This window comes from Podarcis vaucheri (assembly GCF_965113315.1).
Source record: "Podarcis vaucheri genome assembly, chromosome: 9".
Taxonomy (NCBI): domain Eukaryota; kingdom Metazoa; phylum Chordata; class Lepidosauria; order Squamata; family Lacertidae; genus Podarcis; species Podarcis vaucheri.
Window position 1 is genome coordinate 23,887,337 of NC_138767.1, and position 16,801 is coordinate 23,904,137.

Sequence of the window (16,801 nt, forward strand, 5' to 3'; positions counted from 1 at the left end):
CTTGGCGGCCACTCCCAGTCACCAGTCTAGCTGCCGCATTCTGGATTAGTTGTAGTTTTTGGGTCACCTTCGAAGGTAGCCCCACATATAGTGCATTGCAGTAGTCCAAGCGAGAGATAAGTAGAGCATGCACCACTCTGGCGAGACAGTCTGCGGGTAGGTAGGGTCTCAGCCTGCTTACCATATGGAGCTGATAAACAGCTGCCCTGGACACAGAATTGACCTGCGCCTCCATGGACAGATGAGTCCAAAATGGCTCAGGAGATCACATGGCCCATACTGGGCCCCGATGGAGCAGGTGGTTCCGCTAAATTTCGAACCACCTGAAAGAGTCTCCTGCTGCTGTTTTCTGCAGATGCAATAGAGGCGGTGAAGAAATTCTTCGCCGTAGCTACCACCACTTGGTAGGCTTGACACTGAGCTCTAACCTGTGTCTGGTCAGCTTCAGAATGAGTTATCTGCCACCGGCGCTCTAGCCGTCTCGGCGATTGTTTCATATATATATATATATATATATATATATATATATATATATATGTACCTTTCTGTAAAGGTAGAATAGGTTATCAATCACTAGCAATGAAAGTTAGAAATTGCTAGCTAGAAAAGGTGGAACTCACTAGCAATAAAATTAATGGAATAGAGCAAAATCATAAAAATTCAAAAATTTAAAGCAGACACAGGAATAGCAATCAAGAACAGAATTAAAGCAGCATCAATGGAGCAGTTTAAAAAGCAACACCAGAAAAACTCCAATGAAAACATCATGGCTGAGCTGTTCATCAAAAGGTCCCACCACAGAAAAGTCCCTGTCCATCATATTCACTCTTTGTGCTTCAAATGGTGGGGGGATATGGAGCATGACCCCAGGCAGCAGACAGACTCATAAGGGTGGAGAACATCTATCTAGCTATCCATCCATCCATCCATCCATCCACACAAACACACACTTCCTTAATTCATCTGCACTTTTTGTGGAAGTTTATTGATTATACAGAAGGCAGACTCATCAGTGTGGAGGATGTCTGTTTGGGTATCTATCCATTCATTAAAACACGCAGTACTTCTTCAATTCTTCACTTTCTGCAGAAGATACAACTTACTGGTTGCTTACTGTTCCCTTCTCAGGTTCCCACACTACATCTCTCCCCCACCGCTAGGATATTTGATCAAATTTGCGCCACTATTGCCTTATGATGACAATTGCATAAATTCAGCATTACTTTTAAAAGAATGAAATGGAACTTGTAATTCTGAGATGATGGATATATCTGGGAACATGAGCAAAGGGATTGAAATGAAATGAAATGTGACAAGATATAGGCCTGGTTTGGGCACAGTGCTAACCTATGGTTTAACATTCTGTGAATTAGCTTGTGTGAGCCTTGGACTTATGCATTCCTCCCCTCTCTGATGCAGCTGTGAGTAGGAGATTGAAAATTGACACAAAAGCTTCCAGTTCGCCATGTTCTAGCATTTCAATGGAATTGAAACAAGTCAGTTACATAAGCCAAAGTCTGAAGGTGTCTTTCTAGCTAAGACTAACCATGGTTTGTCTGCCTCCAGAAGAAACAACAAACCATCGATAAAAATGACAACAGAATCTTCCAACCTCCTCTCCTCCTCTTGGCTCGAGGTTGGCTCAGCTAATTCATTCCAATAAGGATAAGCCATAATTTATCACTATGTCCGAATGAGACCACAGTCTAAGAGCACTTAAAGCTATTCTTGTAGCTTCAGTGGAAGGAATGCAGAAATACTTTATGCAATATCTCTGCCAGTGTTAGGGCTACTCCACCAATTACTAATGAGTGGCCTCTGCTCCTGATCTCAGTGTTGCCCTGTGTTTTAGGTGAAAGATGAAACTTTTAATAAAGAGGAGAAGTTATTTAGAAGTTTGGAAAAGACGGTCAAACTCTGCGTGAAGAATATTTCGGTGTCTCTACAGCACCTGAAGGTGAGTGTTAACGCAGCACAACTAAAAAAAGAATCCATTTGCTACTTGCATGTTGCAAGCGAATATTAGCTGCTTCTGAATGAGTGTGAAACTTGAATCCAATGAGACGTTTTAAATCAAAAGACCAGGATGAATTCTCAAGTTGCATAATGATATGAAGGTTAGGCCTCAACTAGTGTGGCTCCTGGCAAAAGCTTTTAGGGCTATATTAGTCCAAGGCATGGGTGGCTCCATGTCACTCTGTATGCCGCTTGACAACAGCTCCCATTATCACTGACTGTTGGTCATGCTGTTTGGGGCGGATGAGAAGTGGACATCTGTGGGGGCCACAGGTTCCTCATCCTTGGTCAAAGGCCTGGTGCAGAGTAAGATGGTGGTTTGCAGGGTAGTGTAAGCATGGGGAAAAACTAAAACACTTCCTGGATCAACTAGGAAATATGATAAATCTAAACGAGAGAGATTGTGGCAAAGTCCGGTCTTTGCAGGGATCATTTCCTGCTTGGGTAGAACTTTTCACATGAGAGATCCTCTGAAACGTGCTATCCATTGGTGCACCTCATTCTATTTTAAGTGTATATCAAGTCAAGCAGACTTCTAGCTTCCTTAGTGGGGATGTCATCCACTAAAACACATGCTAGCATTGGAGGGGAATGTAGACTGCTTTGCAAATGGGTGGGGAACCTCCAGATCTTGCTGGGCTACAATTCCCATCATCTTTGACCATTGGCCCCACTGGTCAGGTGGGAGTTGCAGCCCATTAACATCTGGATGGGCCACAAATTGCCCAACCTTGACCTAGCCGTTTCATTTCCTTCATGTGCCTCCTCTTCCATTTGTGTGTACACCTGAGCACGCACATCTTTTGCCCATTTCATTGTTTTCATCATTTCCAGGAGTCTACGCTTCTAGCTGCACAGAACGTAACCGAACTTCAAGATTTTCTGCACGAGAAAGAAGATGAGGAAAATGGCTTTTCAAACACCTTGATTAATGCTGAAAAGCCCAGCGAACGATATGTACGTTTTTGAAGGATATTGGTTTCAAACAAAAGATAAGGGATAGGGAGTTTAAGGAAGTTTGTTGCTTCTGCAACAAAGCCAGCAGAAGGTGTGTTGTTGTTTTTTACCCGGCTTCCTGAAGCCCTGATTTCTTGCAAATAAAAATTCTAGCCTTCCACAATGAGGAGGAAGGAAGATTTCAGCCCTAGTCAGTCATTACTGGCATGAAGGGGCAAAATGAGTAAAAAAGGGCTGCCACATGGTTCCTTCCAGCTTTCCACATGTTCAAGGGAAATGTCTGCAGCAGAAAGGCCTCTGTACTTGTGTAGGCAAGCAACACAAATCAAAGGCCAAGGGTTCTAAATTCAGGGTAAATGTGTTGATAGCCTTACAACAGTTTTTCTGGAATCAGGTTGCATCACAAACAGATGTGGCGTGAGTAGTTCGTGTGCTGGATCAGGGCTATACTCTGTGATTAATTCCATCCTTAATCCTCAGGCACATATTTATTTATAGTTTTCTATTCCCTCCCCCACTCTTTCACTCCGAAATTGGGAGGTTTACAAAAATACGGTAATTAGAAAACATAATACATAGCCAACGGAAACATTAAAATCATTATTGCACGTTACATAATTAGCATCATCATTAAAAAGCGACAACCCATCAGTTCCTAAAATGCATTTATTTGTCTTATTGCCCTTATATCCCACTTTTTCCTGCAAGGAGCTCCAGGTACATGGTTCTCCCCATCCTCATTTAATCCCCACAATGAAAACCCTTTGAGGTAGGTTAGCCTGAGAAGCCCAAGGTTGCCTAAGAGCTTCATGGCCGAGTGGGGATTCGAACCCTGCACTCCCAGGTACAAGTCTGGCACTCTAATCAAACCAAAGGAATGATACAAGGTTGAGGTGAGACGTGCTTCAGAGGGAAGACCATTCTGTGGATACACAACTGGTACAGAAGGAGAAATGTCAGCTTTAAAGGAGGAGAGGTGGGTGGTGAAGATTTATTTGTTGTCTCTCTTTCCCTACCTGTGCACATCTAGGCAGAGCAAGTAGAGAAGATGGTTTTGGGCCCCCTGTCAGCATTGCAGGCCCTCTTCCCAGGCCCTCAGAAGCTCATCCAGAAGCGCTATGACAAACTGCTGGATTATAATAGCTACCACCAAAAGGCGGCGGGAGAGGAGATGGATTTGGCCAGGAAAGAATACGAGGCTCTCAATGCCCAGCTGGTGGAGGAACTCCAGACGTTCAACCGGGCAGCAAAGCAAATCGTGACCAACTGCCTGTGTTGCCTCGTCACACTCCTGCAGGGGATGATGTCCTCAGCACTGCAGTCCTATTCCATGGGGGAATCCCTCACATCGGTAAGTCGGCTATAGATATGCTCATATTGAGATGATTACAATTAAGGTTGCCTGTCTGCTATGCACCTTTGAAATCTTATTTAAAAACCAAAAGCCTAGGAGAATTATATTCGACAAATACAGTGGTACTTCGGGTTACAGACACCTCGGGTTACAGATGTTTCAGGTTATAGACTCCGCTAACCCAGAAATAGTACCTCAGGTTAAGAACTTTACCTCAGGATGAGAACAGAAATTGCAGTGCAGTGACAGGGCAGCAGCGGGAGGCCCCATTAGATAATGTGGTACCTCAGGTTAAGAACAGTTTTAGGTTAAGTATGGACCGCCGGAACGAATTAAGTTCTTAACCCGAGGTACCACTGTAATATGAACTTGGGTCACACACACACACCATACACTTAATGCACATTTAAAGCACTTGGCTTCCCTCAAAGAATCCTGGGAACTGTAGTTTATCCCCGACAGAGCTACATTTCCCAACACCCTTAACAGGCTGCATGAAATTAGGGCAAGGACCACCTCCAATTCTGTGGTTTTATGATGGGGTTGGCATATTTCAAAAAGTGAAAATCTGGACACAAAAGTTTTGAGCTTTTATGGGGGGCCAAAGTTGTTGATTATTATTTTTTTAAAGGAAAATCATCAAAAAAATCAACGCTTCAGCTGCCATACGCCTGGGTTTCCCCAGACATTTTTGCCGCTTTTTGAACATTTTTGACAGGCGAATCTCAGCTATGTCCGGACATATGGCAGCCCTATTTTATGAGCCAGTTCACCCATAACACTAAGCCAAGCCATGATTTAGTGTGAATGTGCAGATGTGTGGGTTCCTGCAGAGAATATTGTGGCTGCTTTGCTCCTTTGGTCCTGCTGCTGCTGCTGCTGTGAACCAAGGCACAGTTTGGTTTAGTGCGATGTCCAAACCCAGGCTTGTGGTTTATCTCTCTCCAGATAAATAACCAGCTTGGTTTCTTCCATGACTTGCCACTCGGGATTTGAAGTTGTCTGATCTGGATGATACCAGAGCAAAAAATCACTGTGGTTAGGGTATCTCTATCCAGAATTAATCCTGGATATAGTACAGCTGCAGTCCGATGCTCATTGATTTGGAATTAAGCCCTGTTGAACTCAATTAAACAGATATGGGGCTGGGCTGCCTGGGTTATTAAATGATGGTGTGCTTGGACAGTTTTGCCTTCCCCGCTGTCCCAGAAAATGACATGCTTCTTAGCATATTATTTGGTTTCCTGTAGTGTGGTTCTGCCAGTGTGTGAAGGGTGCCCTCTAGCGTCCTCTGGTTCAACCAGGTTTTGTGCCACCTGGTTGGATGTTGTTTCCCTTTAATTGACTCAGCATTGTTGCTAGGTAATAAGTGTTTTTCAATGTGTATGTATTAAAATGAGTTTAATATATGCAACTGAGCAGCAGTGTGAAGCATAGTTCTCCTCTTATGTGCAGTGGCGTGTTGGAAGGAAAATGAAAACAGCAAAGGAAATATTTGTTTTGGTGGAAGAGAGTGTCCTAGTGGATACCGCTACTCCTCAAACACATGCATGCAAGATAGTGAGGTCGTGAGGATGCCACACTAAACTGTAGCTTAGCTTAATGAGCATAATATCTCTCCTGATTTGTGCCCTCCCTCCCCTCTCTCATTCTCTAGCATGGCTGCAAAGATTCTGCTTCCACTTGTGATTAACTACAGTTTGTTGTGTCAGTCAATCTTGGGAAACTCAGGCTAATTTTAACATCTACAACTTTCCAAAAAGCCAGCTGCACAGTTCTGGGTTTGTGTAACGTATCAGGCTATGGTTAAAAGCAGAAACGAAAGCTGCCAAACCCCCATTAGCCATAGGGGAGAGGGAAGCATGGAAGCTTTTGAGGTGGGCTTATTCATATCTTGCTGAACTAGGGATGGGGAACCTCTGGCCCTCCAGATGTAATTGGATTCCAACTCCTTGTCGTTCCCATGCTGGGCCAAGGCCAATGGGAATTGAAGGCCAATGGTTCAAGGGATAGCTAGATAATAAAGGATATCATCTAGACTAGGGTGGTCTTTTTTTACCCATGGGAGAAGATAGCTCAGTTGGTAATCTCAGAGTGATTGGTTCATGCCCCATGTTGGGCAAAAGATTCATTCATTGCAGGGTGTTGGACAAGATGGGTCTTCTTGGTCCCTTCCAACTCTACAATTCTATGATTCTATGTGTTGTTCGCATCAAAAATTCAGCATTGTGTCTCCAGAAGCCCCACCATAGGATCCATCACAGCTTGTGACTAATCATGTAAACTTGAACCTCTTTTGAACTTACAGCTGTCGTCTCCAAGCATCAGCGAAGTTCAGCACCAAGTGCTCGAAGACATACACAGTCTGAATTTTGTCAAAGAAAACAACAGCATAAATTTCATTGAGAGAAAGCTGAGCTTTGAAAAAAAGAAGCCAACTCCTCTCCAGGTTTGTAGCATACATTTGACAGGAGTCCCCGTTGGAAGTTTGGGAACTAGGAAAAGCAAAATACAGGGCGGAGAAGTAAATATATAGAAACCACATTTTTATTGCCAATTGAATCTACTGAAAGCTAAATGTCTTTAGCTTCCCTTCCAACTCTATTCCTTCACCCATGCACTGTTAAGGCCCCAATCCTACTATGCATTTTTACCTGGGAGCAAGTCCTGTTTGAGTTGTTACAAACTACTGCTGTGTCAACAACAGTGGTTGACTGAGCTGCATGTCAGTTTCAACTGTTTTAACTTTCTGTGGGTTGTTCTACTGTCTACTTTCAATACATGAATATGTACACTTTATCTGTTAAATCAGCAGTCATTTGCTTTGGAAAGAAAAGACTAATCTTGTTTATAAACTTGAGATATGAGTCTTGGGTTATGCACGGCAGGAATGGGAAAGTTGTGGTCCTCCAGACAATGTTGGACTACTATTTCCATCAGTGTCAGCCAACATGTCCAATGGCAACAGGTGATGGGAGTTTTGATCCAAAGATATGGGCAAGGGCATGGATTCCCCATTCCTGATGTATAGAGTCAAGAGCTCAAAAGTACCTGGCTTGTGGTTAAGGATTTGCACCTAGTGCTCATTGAAATCCGTGGGACTTGAAATCCATGGGTCATGACTAACGTGTCCCATTGATTTAAATGTGGAGTAAGTTCATCTTAGTCTGGATCCAAAGTTTCATTGAGTTTTAACAGGACTTAACTTCCAGGAGGTATGCATAGAAGTAAAGGGCAGGACTAACAAAGGGCTAACAAAGCCCTGCACAGGGTTTTCTGCTTGCACAACAAATAACAAATAATTGTTGTTGTGTTGCTATTGTTGGCACCCGTCGGTCTCAAGAGACAATGGAGTGTGCCTTCAGGGGGAAGTCAAATTGCTGTGTTAGCAGCACCAAAGTGACCTCCCTGGGGAACAAGCAGGTCCTGGGCTTACCAGACAACAAGACCCCTCTCTCAGCCTCGCTGATGTGGTCCAAAGGAAAGCAGAGAAATGCAGCTTGGGGGAGTAGCTGGCATTAATCAGGGGAAAGGCACAAGGATCAGGAGTTAATCCCTCTTTTCCAAAGGATCATGCTCCCAATCTGAATTGGGTATCTCTCTGTTATTAACATTGGGCAGGGGGCAGAAATGCATGGGATCTCTCTTATTGCACCTAGCCTGGTCCAGAACTTCAAAAAAGTATGACTAGAAATGCATTCCTCTGAAAGCAAACACCACCCTGTACCATTCCTCTCCAAAACACGCTTGACATTTCATTCCACAGCCCTTGGCAATGCCATTGTCGTAAGCTCCTCTTCGATTTGTGCATATTCAGTCCGCAGACACATTTCCCATTAAACATCTGTATAGCAATTCTAATCTACCGGTGAATTTTTTTTATTACACAGGAAACCTTTAAATGCCTTTCATAGTGATGGCAGGTGATTTTATTATTGTTATTTTTTTAAAAAAAGAAGTGCTCGGATTTAGACGTGTCTAGTGCACAATGTCGCCAAGAGCCATGTAGAAGTCCTGCTTGTCCTCTATCGGTAACTTCCCATTCCATATCTAAAACAGCATAATCCGTGGATTACTGGTTTCTCAAGCCTTGTGATGTTACACGTCCCTGTCACTTTTTGTGCGGGGTGACTTCAAAATGCTTCCCGTTAATTGACACCGACACTGATAAGTGCATTAAGGCGGGAGGCGAAGGCAAATTTCCTCTACATGACTATTCATAGAGGACTAATCTTACAGCCGTCAAAGTAAAACGCACAGGTACCTCAGACTATCTGCCATGTACAATAAGCCCCTGTTCGCTGCAGCAATTTGTACACAGCTTTACCCTGTGAATTTAATGCCATGGCACTGCAATCTGCCCAATAGTTCATGGTTAACAATGAGCCCAGCAGCCGATTTCCACAAAAACCCTACTTACACGAGCAGTTTACTCACATAGGCATTGTTAGATCGGGCCCGTCTTCTATGAAATGACAAATCACTGTGTGCAAGCAGTTATTTTCCCAGGTCAGTGGAAATGAGCGTGAAACTAGGCATGATGTTAAAATGTACTTAAAAATATATATTGAATAGCATTCCCTGGAGGGAGCTGATAACTAGCGGGGATTAGAGCAGGTGAGGAAGGGAAGTTTAACCCTTTCTTCCCATGCTACCAATGGAGGGTTTAAGCCCTGTGAAAATAGCTTTAAATGAGTGTTTTTTGTCAGGACTTCGAGAAAGAGCCAAACCATTTCCCACATGTGCTGCATCCTTTTTTAAATTATCAACACACCCAGTGGCCACTATCTGCATTTTTTAAAGAAGCATGTGTGTTAAATACATAGGGGCATTGAATGCTGTATGTGGTTTGGCCATGACTCTGTGTTGAAATAAACAAGAGTATTCCAATAGCCAACATGCTAGATTTAGACATGGGTTACCAGGATTCAAATACCTATTCAGCTACTGAATTTAGATACTTACGGTAAAGGTAAAGGAACCCCTGACCTTTAGGTCCAGTCGTGGCTGGCTCTGAGGTTGCGGAGCTCATCTTGCTTTATTGGCCGAGGGAGCCGGCGTACAGCTTCTGGGTCATGTGGCCAGCATGACTAAGCCACTTCTGGCAAACTAGAGCAGCGCACGGAAACACTGTTTACCTTCCCGCCGGAAGCACCCACTTTGAGGTGCTTTCAAACTGCTAGGTTGGCAGGAGCAGGGACTGAGCAATGGGAGCTCAACCCATACAGGAATTCGAACCACCGACCTTCTGATTGGCAAGTCCTAGGCTCTGTGGTTTAACCCACAGCGCCCCCCGCGTCCCTAGATACTTACGGACTCACTGTGTTTTTGGAAGACAGTCTTACTGGGCTACGAGTGATCGCCAAAGAAGAAGAAGAGATACTGAATAATACCGACTTACCAAGGGAGTGTGATGGGGATTGATTGGGAAAGTGAATGAGACAGAGATTGTCATATATGGTGGGGAAAACAGCCACAGGAATGTTGATATACCCTGAATATGCTTTCCTATGGCATTGCAATTGAAAGTATGTCTCAAGCTGGGTTTTGTTTTCTTTCCAGCCTGAATTTCCACGGCAGACTGAAAGCCACAGGTCCATGATACTCTCCACATACAACTCAGACTTGCTGTACCAAGCCAAGCGCAAATGCAACGCCACTCAGGAGTTTGATATTGATCTCTACGAAGGAGAATTGGTGGCTGTCGTGGAACGAAAGGATCCTTTCGGAAGTACTGGCAGATGGCTTGTCGACACTGGAAGTAAGTCCTCAGGCACATTCATCACAATATTGGATGTCCTTTGGCTGTGATGGTTATTAAATATGGACGCAACGGCCCTGTGATCTCAGCTTCCACGTTGTGCCACAGTGACTTCTCGCAGAGGTTGCGAGTAGTATTCTAGCCTGCCCTGTGAGCTGGTCATGGCTCACACCACAAGTACCTAACCTAGCATGAGTGACGTTATCCTCAGTAAGGATTTGGCACTGGTGGTACAAAACAGAGCAACTTCCAACATGATTGAGTTTACAAAAACACATAAACTGTTCTTAATTTATATTCTATCCTGCTTGTACTGGGTTTCTGAATTGCAGAATTTTGGTCTTTAACTTGCAGTATATATATATATATATATATATATATATATATATATATATATATATCTTCATGTTTTAAATAAAATCTTTACAACATCCTAAAAATATCCCAGACTGAAGTCAAATACAAAAGTAAAAAGAAAATTAAAATGCACATTTTATAGTAGCGCAGATAACATAACTAAATAAGTTATCTAAGATATGCTCTTAAACATCAATATAAGCTAAAACCACTGACGTATTGGGCCCATAACAACTATAAGCAGATCCAAAATACAAAAATCCAACAGACACAACCAGCATCACCCATCAAGTAGGCAAACATGTATTTATAGGTAGCAGCTACATTCCCACCTCGGCAGCTATTTCTCCTACTTACACGGAATAAGGCATCACCCACAATATTTCCTCCTTCACTTCCAAAGGCTAAAGCAACAAAAAAGGAGGTGTCACTCTTGCCCTCTAGATAACCCCAAAGGGCCAACCCCTTTTTTGTTACCCCTTCTGTGTCACCCAACCCAGAGTGGCCTGCCACATCACAACAACACTAGTTGTAAGACTAGGGACCGCCAGTGACTTTTGCCCAGCCTCACTGGGGGGATTATGGACCAGACTAGGTACATTGAGAGAACATGGTGGACAAGAGGAACCAAGTGGTCTCCCCACTGTTTCCATACTCCTTATTGGTGGCAAGCCTCTCTTTGCTTTTTATGAAGGGCAGAAGGACTGGGGAGCAGGGAAGCACATCCTAATTTCTTTAAATTTTCCTCCTCCCTCCCTAGTTTCGAAAGGATACGTTTATTCCTCCTTCCTGAAGCCCTACAACCCAGCGAAGGCACAAAAGGAGGCTTCAGATGCCAGTTTCTGCGACGGCGACTTTGATAACATCAGCCTTTTTGTCTCCGTGAGGCAAGTGGATGACGGAAGCACAAAACCCGCAGGGCAGCACAAGAGAAGCGGAAGCAGCTCTTCCTACAATAGCCTGTGTGAAAAGTCAGCTATTAACGGGACAGAGGTGGATTGCTTCTACGGAGTGGACGACCAAGATGTAAGCATCGTGAGTTCGCCTTCATTCCCCTCCTCCTTGTAGCTGCTTGCTCACCTGTTCTCTCCAGGTGTGTGAACAGCAAGGAGGTGGCACACAAATGAGTAGCGGCAAGGAGGTGGGCCCACTCAGAGAATCTTCGGAAGGGGTGTGGCTTGGTGGAAGAGTATCCACCTCATATGCAGAAGGTCTGAGGTTCAATCCCTGGCATCGCCAGGCCAGACTGGAGAGAGCCCCATCTAAAACCAGAGAGAGCAGCTGCCAGTCAGTGTGAATAATGCTAAGCTAGACAGTGTAAGTCAGTTTGTCCTACTTTGCCCAAACACCTGTCCAAAAGTCATAGTATTACAGCATCATAGATTCCAACCACCTGCAATGCAGGAATGTCAACTAAAGCATCCATGACAGATGGCCACCCAACCTCTGCTTAAAAGCCTCCAAAGAAGGAAAGTCCACAACCTTCTGAGGGAGACCATTCCACTGCCAAACAGCTCTTAAGGTCAGAAAGTTTTTTATTCCTGTTGTTCCTTGCTGTGGTGAGAGGAAGAGCATGTAAAAGGAAGCTTTATATTTGAAGAAGACTATGTCAAACTTAGAGGGATGCGGGTGGCGCTGTGGGTTAAACCACAGAGCCTAGGGCTTGCTGATCAGAAGGTCACGGTTCAAATCCCCATGATGGGGTGAGCTCCCGTTGTTCGGTCCCTGCTCCTGCCAACCTAGCAGTTCAAAAGCACGTCAAAATGCAAGTAGATAAATAGGTACCACTCCGGCGGGAAGGTAAACGGCGTTTCTGTGCGCTGCTCTGGTTCTCCAGAAGCGGCTTAGTCATGCTGGGCACATGACCCGGAAGCTGTACGGCGGCTCCCTCGGCCAATAAAGCGAGATGACAACCCCAGAGTCGGCCACGACTGGACCTAATGGTCAGGGGTCCCTTTACCTATGTCAAACTTAGCAGTGGCCCGTAGGAAATATTCTAAAGTTGTGAAGTGGTGCTTCTGGAAACAGTGAGGCCCTGTCATGCTGCCCAGTTTCTGAACCATAGCTGTCAATGTTTTCCTTTTTTTAAAGGGAAATTCCCTTATTCTAAATAGGATTCCTCGCAAGAAAGGGGAAAAGTTGACAGCTATGGTCTGACCTAGGAACTCTGAGGCCTGAGGCTGCCCTCCTGGATTTGAGAATCATGGAACTGGAAGGGACCCTGAGGATCATTTAGTACAACCCATTGCACTGTAGGAATATGCAGCTGTCCATATGGGGGATCAAACCTGCAGCTTTGGCACCAGAATTTAGCCAACTGAGGTATGCAGCTGATAGCATAGTACAGGTGCCCCCCTGGCCTCCTTTGGGAGGACAGACAGGCTAGAAATGTAATCAGCAAATAAGAAAAACAAGAAGTTCCCTCTTGCCTGCTGTTTGACTTTCTGCATCAAGGGTAGCCAGTGGGCTGCCCTCCAGATGTTGGCCATTCTGCCTGGGGCTGATGGGACATCCAATATTTGTAATTTGGCAACATCTGGATGACAACACGTTGGCTGTCCCTGGTTTGCAAACACGCTTGTGTTTATAGAAGGAGTGCTGCATAGCATCATAGCATGTAAGAGTTGCTTATATCCCAGGTTTCTGACAGGAGACATTACCAGCCGTACCTGTGACCTTCTGCATGCCAAACAGATGCTCTCCCACTGACCTGCCACCTTTCCCATTGGTGGTATATACATACCATACATTTAAAGCACATGGCTTTCCTCAAAGGATCCTGAGAACTGCAGTCCAGCCCTCACAGCACCCCTAATAAATGACAGTCCCTGAGATTCTTTGGGGGGAGCTATGTGCTTTTAATGTGTGTATGTAGCCATCGTATGCTGAAAGAGCAGCTAGGACAGAAAAGACTTTCTCTTTTGTTTCTCCCTCTCAGACATTTTATGCGGTTCATGCTTTTCAAGCAAGGAGCCACCAGGAGCTCAGCCTTCAAGAGTACCAGCGAGTTCGGATCCTTCGTTTTTCTGACCTGAGCGGCAATAAGGAATGGTGGTTAGCGGAAGCGAAAGGACAAAAAGGATACGTGCCGGCAAATTACCTTGGGAAGATGACTTACGCGTAAACATCAGAAACACGACACCTAATTCTCTGAAACGTCAGAGGCAAAAATCTTCCGTTTTGCTCTGGTCTGCTGATAAGTTCATTGGTAAATCAAGAGCTGAAGAACTTCTGAAGGAGGTATTTAAAACAAAGAAAAAACTGTTTCCAGTCATTGTCCTGAATTGCTTGCACCCTTTCACTTTGCCACACTGCTTTTGTTGGAATCTCCCGACGTATGGAGAGCCAGTGTGGCAACGTGGTTAGAATGTCTGACTAGGACCTGGAGAGACCAGGGTTCAAATCCCCAGTCGGCCATGAAGCTCATTGAGCGTCCTTGGACCAGTCACTGCCTTTCAGCCAAATCTACCTCGAAGGGTTGTTGTGCATCAGGGCTGTGTCAGGTGTGTGTGCAGGAGCCAGGCCCTGTGACCAATAGGACTTTGCAGGACTGGGGCCTTCCTAAGTTTGTTCTGAAGAGGCAAGGCACGGCCTCACAGGTGAGGCTGATTGGTAATTCACAGCACCTGGTGGCAAGAGCTGGGAAGGGATATAAGGTCAGCATTTCCCTTTGGCTCTTTGCCACAGCAACACGCTCCCTGCCTTGCTGAGTTTGGCTTCTTTCTTCCTGATCCTTGAACCTCGGTTTCTTGATTCCTTGCTTCCTGACCCTTGGACCCTTGGCTTCTTGACTCCCGGCTCTCTGACCCTCAGACTCTTGGCTTCCTGACTCCTGGACCCCCATTCCTGCTCCCACCCCACCATCTTGCTCCCGGTCCTGACGTCCCCAGCCAGCACTTCGATCGCCCGTGAACAGGACTGAGACAGGCTGGCTTAGACACAGGTCAATCTAAACACACCTAATGGAGGGTGTAAGCGCCATTGAATGTAGACTTGCTTCTAAGTAAATGTGCTCAGGATTGGGCTATAAGCATCCCTAGTGCCCTATTTAATGTGCCTGCAACAGGGCAGAGGATAAGTATTCCAGACATTTAGTGCATGGCACCAATTTGATTGCCTCGTGATAAGAAGGAATACATTGGGCCCCTAAAAGAGTTTTGGATTTGGGCTTTTAAAAATTACTATTTTTTACTAAGTGTGTCTGTTGTCTCCTAACACACGGAAGGCTGCCCTGGGGAAAGCCTATCATGCATTTAAGCATTTGTAGTTTCTGTAATAAACAGAATGCTCACACCAATGTTTTTGCAGTGACAGTGAAATTCAGCAGACTAGAAAACAAACATGGCTTTGTAAATAATGCTACCTGTCTTTCAAATTGAGAAATGGGGGTGGAATGAAGTATCTGCTTGATGCTGTCCCGCTTTTCTGAATCTTAATGGGGATTATGAAGCTTAAAAGCCCTATGTGGTTGAGTTGACTACCCTTATCTGTTGCACTGTCTTTTGTTTATATACCAAATGGTTCGTCCTGAAGAAAGCATTCCTTTACTGAAAGGCTCCCTGCACCGTTTATGGTATGCTTTACATTTCAAAATGGGATGAAGCAGTTTTCCCTTCCTCCAGCAGTAGCTGAACGGTGTGCAAAGGGCTGAACTCGCACACTGATGAAGCTTTGGAGGCCAAGAAGAAACAGTTGGTCCGACAATTTGATATTGTTTTTATTGTATTTATCGGCGGGGTTTTTTGAGACCCTGAAAGGGTATAATGTTATCTGTGACAAAGAGTTATTTTCAGGATTTCATTTTTGAGGTGTTGAAATATGATATTTAAAGTCTCTAGTTTCCAGGCACTTGTCATGTTAAAAATGTTTAGCTCAAGCCAGAAATAAAGATCCACAAGCCATTTAATGTGCCTTTACCTACTGGGTGTCAGATTAAGGAGGAATGAAGGACAGTTGTTTCAGCTAGATTTGTTAAAAGATGCATAAGGAATTCTATTCCAACTCAATTTCATTCAAGTGGAATTGTAAGGAGTTGGTTGCCAACCACAGACAATGGAGTCTAGAATGTGTTTGTTTCAAGTATTCACTCTTATGATGGGCTTGCACGAAACATATCATATAATATACCTAGTTGAACGTATTTATTTTCCTATAAAAGCAGATGAATTCAGCAAATAACTCCAGCCGATTCAGCGTGTAGAATCTTTGGGGATTGCTGTGCTATAAGCCAGGGGTCAGCAAGGTTTACCTTGCCTGGGCCGGTTCACTGCCGTGGAGCCCCCTCCGTGGGCCAGATCATGGGCGCGCGATTTCCATTGTCTGCGCAGACACAATTTCTGGCACCGCGGAAATGAGTCCCTGCACCGCGCTGGTTTAGTGCAGCGTGTGGGAAGTTGCTGAGTGGGCTCGGTTCGGGGGTGGCTTGTGGGCCTGTAAAACGACTCCTGTGGGCTGCTTGTGGCCCATGGGCCTTAGGTTGCCCACCCCTGCTAAGCAGTAGTATAGAAAGACAAATTGTTACACATTGTTTCATCACCACAGCAAATTACATACGGAAAAACAAAGTTTGCCTTTCTATGTAATTTGAATGCAGAGGAGCTGTCGGAGTCTGGATCTGGCAACCCTAATAGCATCAACAGCCTAAATAACTGGGATCATGGTAGGAACACAATTGGTCAATCTGAACTGTGGTCATGTCTGAAGTGTAACTGTATTTTAGTTTATTCTGGAGGATCAAGAATCAAATTAACTGAACAATTGGGAGCCTCATTCAGCTGAATAGGAGCAAAGCTAAAGCAAAAAATAAAATAAAAAATCCTGCAGTTGAAAGGTGCTTGTGCAGCAATTGCTCTTGGAATGTATCGTGTGAAGCATTATTCATTTCAATCAGAGCTGATTGCCATCAAAATATTGTTATGGATATTCACGCCTGTCTTTGGTAAACCAATGTCTGCATATACACCTTCTTATTCTGATGGCACTCAAAGAATCTAGGCCAAACACTATCTGTACTTCTTCCTTTCACGAATGTTTATATTACCATCTTTTTGTGATCTCAATTATAATCCTAAAGAATGCCTTTGCATTCAAAAGTGTTCATCAAAACACAAATGGAAAGCTTAGCTCCATCTACAGCAAATATTATTGGGACAAAGCCTGTATGACTAGAGATTTATTACTGTGAATTTAAACTACAGCAATGTCCGTGACTCAGAGTAATACGGTATTTGCTTTTAATAAAATGTATTTTTACAAATATTTGTTGTCTAAATGCTTGCTGTGTTGTGATTATCTTAGGTGATCATTTTGTTGCAAATCATGGATCTTGACATGTGTCATCATGAAACAAAAAACAG

The 16,801-nt window shown here is 44.3% G+C and overlaps 1 protein-coding gene across 2 annotated transcripts in view; it reads left to right on the plus strand.

Annotated features, from left to right (window-relative positions):
- The window catches only part of ARHGEF38 (Rho guanine nucleotide exchange factor 38), a 54,802-nt gene extending 38,099 nt beyond the window's left edge, over nt 1-16,703 (plus strand). The window contains exons 8-14 of one of the 2 annotated variants that reach the window (XM_082236935.1): nt 1,853-1,957; nt 2,851-2,973; nt 4,004-4,324; nt 6,636-6,776; nt 9,890-10,088; nt 11,206-11,480; nt 13,384-16,703. In XM_082236935.1, the coding sequence (XP_082093061.1) occupies nt 1,853-1,957; nt 2,851-2,973; nt 4,004-4,324; nt 6,636-6,776; nt 9,890-10,088; nt 11,206-11,480; nt 13,384-13,569 (1,350 nt within the window). In that variant the 3' untranslated portion in view covers nt 13,570-16,703. The remainder of the gene's footprint in view (nt 1-1,852; nt 1,958-2,850; nt 2,974-4,003; nt 4,325-6,635; nt 6,777-9,889; nt 10,089-11,205; nt 11,481-13,383) is intronic. The other variant, XM_082236936.1, reaches the window with a different exon arrangement.
- The last annotated feature ends 98 nt before the right edge of the window (nt 16,704-16,801 follow it).